The following is a 9,955-nucleotide window of genomic DNA, read 5'->3' as shown; positions in this document are numbered from 1 at the left end:
TGTGCAAGGAGCTGGAGTCAGAAAATCAAAAGGGCCGAATTTAATCAGCATTTCTTAAGCTCAAAAAACTAAAGAACAAATTCAAACCTTCAGTTGCTATAATCAAGGATGCCCTAGGCAGAATATTAAATGATCCAGGAAGTATTAAAAGAAGATGGAAAGAATATACTGAGGCATTGTATCGAAAGGAATTGGCAGACACAGAAGAATTTAATGAAACAACATATGAGCAAGAGCCTGTGGTGGTGAAGGAAGAAGTTCAGGCTACTTTGAAGGAAATAGCAAAAAATAAGGCCCCAGGAATAGATGGTATATCAATTGACATATTTCAGCTAATAGATGCTGCCCTGGACGTGCTCGCTAAGCTGTGTAAAGAAATCTGGAGAACTCACTTGGCCAGCTGACTGGAAGAGATCTATATTTGTTCTCATTCCAAAGAAAGATGACCCAACAGAGTGTGGAAACTATAGAACAATATTGTTGATATCACATGCAAGCAAGATTCTGCTGAAGATTATCCAAAAATGACTGGAACAGTACATCAACAAAAAACTGCCAGAGGTCCAGGCTGGGTTTAGAAGGGGTCGTGGTACTAGGGATATTGTAGCTGATGTTAGATAGATCTTAGCTGAAAGCAGGGAGTACCAGAGGAATGTATACCTATGCTTCATTGATTATGCAAAGACGTTTTACTGTGTGGATCATAACAAACTGGCTGACTCTGAGAAGAATGGGAATCCCAGAATTTGACCGTGTTTGGTGGAGCTTCCTGATTAAAACAAGCTTGGAAGCTAGAGGGGCATCCACTTCTGAAGTAGCTTGCCTCGGGAAACCCTGTGAACTTGGAGAAACTATACACGTGTTCAAGTCTTTCATTCATAGAGTTGCTATGAGTTGTCTTTGATTCAGTGACACTTAACAGCAACAACAACAACCATGTAATAGAACATTTTGTGTTTGTAAAGAGAAATGAAGTCTGATACTGCCCTACCACGTGAATGAAACTTGAAAACTTAACACTAAATGAAATGAAGCAGGTGTTGGGAGGATTGCCACAGTTTTTTATGAGAAAGAGCTTTTATCAAAACATGACAGCAACCTCTTCCTGAAAAACAAACAAATGAATGCATAAACCTTCCTAGTGATTCTGGTGGATATCAGAGAGCATGAGAACTAGTGATATATGTGATTATAGTTAACCTTGTGAGATTATTAGCCCCATTGTAAGACTGAAGAAACCAAGACTAGGGTAAAGGGACTCACCAGTTAGAGACTGTCAGGTAGGACTCTAGCCCAGGTGTTTGTTCTCTCTAGAAAGGCACTGTGGTGAGAACCAGTTCACAGAGGAACCTACTTAGATTTCCACTTAACTATCCATTTCATCATTCTGCCTGTACTTTCTGCTGCTACTTTGCCCTGCCCTTCTCACTAACCCCAGTTCTTCTCCAGAAAGAAAATTCTTATCTTCTCTCTGAGCAGTGAAGTTTTAAAAGAAAAAAGAATATCAGGTTTGAGGCTACCTCTTGCTTGTGAAATGTCTGTCTTGTGTGACTCAGAGATAGGCTATAATGTGTTTGTACTGTTGTTGTTATTTTGTGCCGTCAAGTTGCCTGTGACTCATAGTGACCCTCTGAACCCTACTTTATCCTGAGCCAACACTACTGTCTCTGACACACCTACCTCCACTACCCCAGTTACTAAGTCAGTCTGTCTCATCCAGGGTCTTCCTCTCTTGTGCTGTCCCTCCACCTAATGTCCCTCTTCAAGGACTGGGCCCACCTTACAACACACCCAAAGTATGTCAAACGAAACTTCAAAATCCTTGCCTCCAAGGAGCAGCCCGGCTTCATTCTCTCCAGTATGAACCTGTTTGTTCTCCTAGCAGTCCATGGTATATTCAATACTCTTCTCCAGCAGCGCAGTTCAAAGGCATCAATTCTCCTTCTGTCCTCCTTAGTCACTGTCCAGCTTTCTGATGAGTTTCATGGAATTGTGAAGACCATGACCTGGAACAGGCACACCTTAGTCTCCAGACTGACATAGTTGCTCTTCAGTACTCTGGAAATGTCCCTGACAACAGACTTTCCCAATGCAATTCATTTTTTAATTTCCTGGCTACTGGTACCAAGAGTGTTGATTGTGGAGCCAAGCAAATTAAAGTTGTTCACATCTCGATTTCTTTTGTCTATTTTTCTTTGTGACATTTCTGTGTAAAAAGTGTTTGCAATGGTGGAACCCCTAAGACGAAATCCCTAATCACTCTCCATGGAGAGTAAAGTGTTGACAGGAAGCTCTGATGTCATAGACTATGGGGGAGACTGAAGATCTGGGGAGCTAGAGATGAATTCTTGAGTGTTGACTCCTGTACCAAGGCATCTTAGGTCCCAGTGTGAGCTCTCTCTCTCACTTTTGGCTTCTCCTTCAAGTTCTCTTGTTTTGTAGCGTGACTGATTGCTCATTTTTCTCGAGCCACTTCTGCTTTCTTTTCTGACCGTTAAAATGAGTGTTTCTTAAAGTCAGTTTCCTACCCTCCCTCAACAAGGCCCTGGAAAGATCATATATGTTCTTGTCATTTCATCCCACCTGAAAGAATTGCTCCCAAAGGTTTCTGTTTCTGATCTCTGCAGTTATTTCTAGCTTTCTTCCTGCTTCTTTTTCCTTTTTTCAAGTTAAATTTATCATGTTTAAAGCAAATCCTTAGGGAGGCCTGGTGGCCTAGTAGTTAGAAGTTGTGCTGCCTATTCAAAGACACCAGATTTGACTCCACCAGCTGCTCTGATGGAGAAAAACAGGTGAACAGTCTCCTCCCATGCTATTTGCAGCCTCTCAAAACCTGCTGAAGGGTCGAGTATGAATCTGTTCTGACTCGACAGTCCACAGCAACAAGAGTCTACCATGCACGGGAGATCTGGTGGCCTTGTGGTAAGAAGCAGTACTGCATTCCCAAAGGCACACGGTTAAAATCCACCAGCTGCTCTATAGGAGAAGGATGGCCGTCTCCTCCCATGCATCTGAAAACCCACTGAAGGGTCAGCTATGAGTTGGTTCCGATTCAGTGGTACATAACAACAGTCTTTCCACAAGGGGATTGGCTAGTCTTGCCATTAAATTGAGCAGATTCAGCAGCAGAAATTAGGAATCTTATTACCAGCAAAGAAGAACAGAGAATGCAGTGCACATACTTGAGGGCCAGAGATACCTGCACCAGCCAGGTCAGGGCCTACAGGAGCAGCAACAGCAGCAGTAGAGAACTGGAGACCTGATGTGAGACAGCCGACCTAGGACTGCTACCCATGGAATCAGAGCTTGGAGTCTTCACCCAGGCCTGTTAGAGAACTTGAAAGTGGGGGATACCTTAGTTGGCAGGACTAAGAGAGCTTTGTTACACCCTCAGAATGCTGAGGGTCCTGTGAGCATACTTCAGTGGCTCTCCTGACTGAGAGCCTGTGTCCTGTTATCAGTCTGAATTGTAACCTGCTAGCTTCCCTAATAAACGTCACAAAAGTGAGTATGTTTCTGTGAAGTCTGTGTAGCTATTGCGACAAATTTCAGACCCAGTTAGGCAGGAGAGTTGTTGCTGGAATCAGTAGAAAGAGGTGTGGGAGTGGGAGGAACATGTCGGATCTCATGGAAATCAGTTTTGTGTTGTGGATGGTGGTGGTGGGAGCATTTCCACCTGCGGACTTGATTGAGTTCACACTCCCGTGTCTGTCTGAGGCTGTCTCCACAACTGTCCTACTGTCCTTGCTTTTTCTACACTTTCCCTCGGGTTTTTGTTGTTGATTTGTTTGGTCCTCCCCCCCCCCCGCATCTCTTTGCTGGCTCTGTCCCTTTCTTTTTCATTCCCACCACTCCCTCCTTAGTCTAAGCCTTTGTCATCTAACACTTAAAAGTACTAAAACCAGATGCTATTGTATAAACTCCCACTGTGGCAACCACTAGTATCATAGAGTTTTCGGAGGCTGAATTTTTAGAAGTAGGTCACCAGACCTTTCTTCTGAAATATCCCTGGGTAGACTTGAACCTTCAGCCTTTTGGGTAGCAATTGAGCACATGGATCATTTAAACCAAACCTGTTGCAGTTGAATTGATTCTGACTTGGAAAGACTAATCAACATAGTAGATCTGCCCCAGAGGTTTTTTGAGGCTGCCATCTTTACGAACTGCCTCATCTTTCTCCTGGAACCCAGCTGGTGGGTTCAAGCCACTGACCTTTCACTTGACAGCCCAATTCTTAAACCACTACCCCACCAAGGCTCCTTTGTGCCTGCCACCCAGGGACTCCTAAAACTACCAGAACTCAAACTCATTGCTCTCAAGTCAGAACTGACTCATAGCTGAAGCTTCCCACCCCTGCAATTGGCTTCCCGAGGCTGTAAATTATATAAGAGGAGATGGCCTGTCTTTCTCCCTCAAGGCACTGGAGGCTTCGAACTGCCAGAGAGGTGTGAGCTTTAGATTAACGTTGTAGCTCACTATGAACTAGGCCAGCAGAGCTCCCTAACGACTTGTTGTTATGTGCCTTCGAGTCACTTGCAACTCATAGCGACCCTATGTACAACAGCCCTAAACTCTGTCCTGTGCCATTCACACTGTCTCCGACACACCCATCCCAATTACCCCAGTCACTGAATCAGTCCACCTCATAGAAGGTCTTCCTCTTCTGCACTGTCCCTCCACCCTCCCAAACATGATGTCCTTCTCCAAGGATCAGTCCCTCCTTACAACGTGACCAAAGTATGTCAGACGAAGCCTTGGAATCCTTACCTTCAAGGAGCAGCCTGGTTTAACTCTCTCCAAGATGAATCTGTTTGTTTTCTTGGCAGTCCATGGTACATTCAGTACTCTTCTCCAGCACCACAGCTCAAAGGCATCAGTTCTCCTTCTGTCCTCCCTAGTTGGACAATGGTCCAACTCTCTGATGCATAACAAGTGATTTGCAAAGATCATGGCCCGTATTAGATGCAACTTAGTCTCCAGAGAGATTCCATTGCTCCTCAGTACTTTGGAGAAGTCCCTAACAGCCGACTTTCCATAACTGTTAGAGTAAAAATATTAGCCATTATGTCAGGACCATTTCATAAATGATCCTTCAGAGGGTTTCTGAAGCTGTAAATCACACAGAAGGAGATGGCCCACCTTTGTCTTGGTAACAGCTGGTGAATTCAATCCCCCAGAGAGGCTTAGCTTTTGGATTAGCAGCAATAACCCCTTCCAGCCTATGCCCCCCAGAGCCCCTGACTCCCTGTCTGCTTCTGACTCTTCCCTTCACCCCTCCCATGAGATTTTCATTAATAAAATATTTTAGAGCTATGTGAGCGTCACTTAGGTATTTGCGTCAGATGCATGTTCTTGGGTTGAATGGAGAATCGGCATTTTTAACAAGCTGTCCAGGTAGGTGGCTCTTCAACCAACAAATGCTGACCTATAAAATACTAGTTTGGATTTGAGGCCCTACCTCTGCTTCTTTTCCTCTTCTGAAAGCATTTGGGCTTCTATTTTCAGCCATGACTTATATTTTCTAGTTCTGTGTGCTTGAAGTCACCATTGTGTACCCCTGAGCTATACCTCTTTTAATGCTGAGTCATTCATGTGACAATTAATTATGTTCAGCTTTTTGCCCTTTCTTTATCTTTATTTCACAATATTGGTTTCTATCTGACTTTTGAACCAGATTATAAACTCACAGAAGGAAGGCTTCTAATTAAAATTTGGGGTTTTTGTTTGGTAGGATCTTTGTTGTTTGGTGTTGATTTTTTTTTTTTTTTAATCTTCTTGTTGTTGTGTGCTGTAAAGTAGGATCTGACTGGCACAGGAGGAGAATGCCCCTCCTTCTCCAACGGAGCATCTGGTAGATTCTAACCACTCACCTTCAGGATTGCAGCACAGCTTCTTGCCGCTAGGCCACCAGAGCTCCCTGTTTTTAGGTTTTTATTGTTTTGTTTTTTAAGGGAAAGGAGCAATAGTCTATCTTGCTTTATAGTTTATACACAGAAAATACTGAACTGATTTTAAAGCACTCTAGGACTCACTGTTTTGACATAGTTTCTGTGACCTGGCAAAATTCTTCACACCAGGCAATTAAGAGTTTAAAGAGCCTGACATCCAATCTGTGCATTTTGCTGTAATCTGTTAAAATGCCTTCTTAAAGAAGCTATTTAGGAATAAGAAGGAATTGGAAATTTTGTTTACTTCCTTTTTGTTTACTTCCTTTTTGAACATGAACTAGGAATGATTCTCGGGTTACTTGAGCAAGAATAAGCAAGGTCTCCAGTTTTGAAATCACATGAGCGTTTCTGCTGGTCTGAGATACCGAGCAGTGTGACTCAGCTGCCTTCTGACTGGTCATTTATCTGGTTGAGCAACTGGGGGATGTTCTGGACACTGAGTTCACATTGGGGTTGAACTCATTAGGCCTTTCTGTGAAGGCTACAGACTATCCTTCGAGTTGGGTGATTACTGTAATTATAATTCTTTTGATGCCAGAGTTTCAGGGGTGAAATGTGTTGAAATACTGTGTTCTTGTTACTGTTATCGGTTGTCCTTCAGTCCTGTGTCTTGAAGTTTATTGTCAGCCTTATCTCCAAGGTACTGTCAGGAGAATTTGAACCACAAACCTTTGTATTTGAGGAAAAGTTTACAAGTTATACTTATTTTTCATTCCATTAATCGTAGACATTTTGCTCTATAATTCTAGTTACAATTGATTAATATAGTTAATTGCACTGTCTGGTCATCCACTTGTTGCGTGTTGCATATTGTCTTTCCTTTCACTCAACTTATCTATGTACTACTATTTACTGATTTCACCTTTCTCATCCCTGATTACCATCCATGATTGAGTCTCTCTGTGTGTAACCTTTCCTTAGCTTTAAATAAAGTGATCTTAGGCAGTAATTGTCCTCTTATGACTGATTCATGTCAGTCAGCAGAATCTGTGCTAGATTCATCCATGTTGTACAGTATTTGACAACTTCCTGACAGTTTTAAAGTGATGCATAATACTCTGTTGTGTGAATGCACATGGTTTCTTTAACTTTCACTCATTTCATTTCATGGACACTTGAGTTGTTTCCAACCCTGTGCTATGGTAAATAATGCTGCAGTGAACGTGAGTACATTTATGTCCATTTGGAACCACTGGCCTTTTGGCTGAGGGTTGAGCACTTAACAATTTGTACCACCATCTCCAGAGTACTGAGAAGCAGTGATGTCAGTTTAGAGACTAAGGTGCACCTGATCCACCTACTTTCTGTGCATGAGAGAGCTAGACAGAGACTAAGGATGACAGAAGAATTGATGCTGTTGTGTTGTGGTGCTGGGAAAAAGTCTTGAACGTAACATGGACTGCTAAGAAAATAAATAAGTCTACCTTGGAGAGAGTGAAATGAAGTTTCTCCTTGGAGGCTAGGATTCTGAAGCTTCATCTCACATACTGAGCACGTGGCCAGGAGGAACCAGTCGTTAGAGAAGGACATCGTGCTCGGAAGGTTGGAGGGACAGGGCAGACCTGGACAAGATGGATTGATACTGTAACTGGGGCAATGGGAGTAGACGTGTCAGAGTCAGTGAGACTGGCTCAGGACAGGGCTGGCTTCACACCCGTCATACGTATGGTCACTATGAGTCGCAGGCAACTTGACAGCACATAACAACAACAACAACAACAGGGACTCCTAAAATACCCTTACTTAAATCAGTTGACGTTACATATGAACCTTTCCCAGGTTGGTTTTGGTTTGGTTTGGGATTTTCTGGGTGGTCAGAATTTACAGAAAACATCAGTCTCTGTCCAAGCAGTATTTTTCCCCTGAGTGGAAGGTGATTGTTGTACAATTCATTGAGTCATAGAAGAACAGTCTTGTGCCTGGGGCATTATGTATGCAGCTTGGTGGAATTTATTACCTCTCTGGAGGCCATATTTCACAGGAGAGGGTCTTCATTTTCTCTCTGCAGGTTAATCCATATGCCACGCTGACAATGTCTTTGGCACAGACGAACTTCTGCAGGAAGCGTGGGTATGATCCCCAGAGCCCACTCTGTGCTCACATAATGCTGTCAGGCACTGTTACCAAGGTAAGGCATCTCCCTGCACGGGGACACATTGCTTTTGAAAGAACATCATCCTATTAGCAATGAAAGATGAACTCTCTAGAGAGTGAAATGAAGTTGATTTGTGATTGCTTGATAATTCCCAGAAAATGAAAGATTTTAATCAGTTGCTTTAATATAGGTATTCAATAAGATGTTCATGAGGAAGATAGATGTTTTCTTAAAGCCAAATAGATGTAAGGGCTTTAAATCTGTTATTTAAAATGACTCTCGCCAAGGAGTGTCTACTTAATCAAAGCCCCATTAAAGTTAGATTTCCTGTGTCTGGGCTGCTCGGCTCCATATTTTATCATTGGTTCAGAGCTGGGAGGATATTGTTAGACTCTGGTTCGCCTCTTCCTCCAGCACTCACTTTTAAAACCCTTCACTGCCATCAAGTCAGAACTGACTCACAGCTGACCCCCCTTTTGATTTCTGAGGCTATAAATCCTCTGGGAGGAGATGGCGCATCTTCTTCCTCAGGAGCTGCTCGTGGATTTGAACCACCAGAGAAGCATGGCCTTTGGGCTGACAGTGCAATTCCATATGGACTAAGCCGTCAGGGCTTCTTCCAGCTCTCACCAGGACTACCTAAATTCACCCTCGTCTGTAGAACACACACTCTTCTTCTTGGCTTACTCAGTACCCTCCCAGCTCTGACCTTATGACCTTATGCCAGTTACTCTGATGGCCCCAGATGAGTTAGTTAACAATGAAGAGTGGTACTCTCAATGGAGTCCATATTTATTACATCTGTTTCCAGCAGAATTTGCTATCTTTACTGCTCTCTGTTTTTCTTCTAACTTCTTTTATGCATTCTCTCCCTATATTCCTAAAGCTTAAAAGGCTGTATAGCTAAATAAACCTGTAGGTCCTGTAGATTGTGAGCATCACATATTGTTAAGTGAGGAGAAAACAAAATGTCAGTGCGAAGAGAGTATTTATTCCACACCTGTCCTCTAGGTGGACGACACAGAAATGGAATTTGCAAAGGATTCGTTGTTCACGCGACATCCTGAGATGACGACCTGGCCTTCTGACCATAACTGGTTCGTTGCTAAACTGAATATAACCAATATCTGGGTCCTGGACTACTACGGTGGAGCGAAGATAGTGACGCCTGAAGAATACTTTAATGTCGAACTTCAGTAAGTACCCACACGGCTCTCACCTTTCTAATAGAGAGCAGCAGGGTTCGGTGGTAGAAGTCTTGCCTTCCGTGCAGGAGGCCTGGGCTGAATTTGTTACTAGTGTCCTAAGCACAGGCCTCACTTGTCTGTCGGTGGACGCTTGCCTGTTCATGTAAAGCTGAGCAGCTTTCAGCAGTGTTCAAACTGAGAGACTTGGAAGAAAGGGCTGGCAATCTTCTAAAAATCCGTAAGTTACAGTACCTTGGATCACAACAGTCCCATCTGAACTCAGCGACAGTTAACAATAACATTCTTTTTTTTTAATTTTATTTCATTATTTTTGTGTATGTGTACCGTCAAATCAGATCTGACTGGTATAGGAGGAGATTGTTCCTCCTTCTCCAGCAGAGCATCTGGTGGATTCGAACTACTCACCTCTGAGATTGCAGTGCAGCTTCTTGCCACTAGGCCGCCAGAGCTCGCCAACAATAATGTTCTTAATGCAGCCTTTGTTGATGGTCCTCAAGGCTCTAAGACAAGGAGAGCTTAACCTTTTCAGGTATCAGGGACCCCTGGACAGGCTGGTAACGTTTATGATTCTTCCCAGAATAATATTTTCCAGAGCTTTGACCTTGGAAGCTCTGGTGGCCTATTGGTGAGGAGTTGAGCTGCCACCTCAGAGGTATGCGGTCTGAATCCACCAGGTGCTCTGTGGGTGAACCATGAGCAGTCTC

At 43.3% G+C, this 9,955-nt stretch overlaps 1 protein-coding gene across 1 annotated transcript in view; it reads left to right on the top strand.

The window, feature by feature from the left end:
• CREG1 (cellular repressor of E1A-stimulated genes 1) overlaps positions 1 to 9,243 on the top strand; it is a 15,012-nt gene extending 5,769 nt beyond the window's left edge. The window contains exons 2-3 of the mRNA XM_006887448.1: positions 7,957 to 8,076; positions 9,055 to 9,243. Coding sequence (XP_006887510.1) covers positions 7,957 to 8,076; positions 9,055 to 9,243 — 309 coding nt within the window. The remainder of the gene's footprint in view (positions 1 to 7,956; positions 8,077 to 9,054) is intronic.
• The last annotated feature ends 712 nt before the right edge of the window (positions 9,244 to 9,955 follow it).

The sequence above is a fragment of the Elephantulus edwardii genome, unplaced genomic scaffold, assembly GCF_000299155.1.
Source record: "Elephantulus edwardii isolate Elephantulus edwardi_28Jun2011 unplaced genomic scaffold, EleEdw1.0 scaffold00057, whole genome shotgun sequence".
In the NCBI taxonomy this organism is placed as follows: Eukaryota; Metazoa; Chordata; class Mammalia; order Macroscelidea; family Macroscelididae; genus Elephantulus; species Elephantulus edwardii.
Note: the sequence above shows the minus strand (reverse complement) of the source record. Positions and strands in the feature narration are given on the sequence as shown.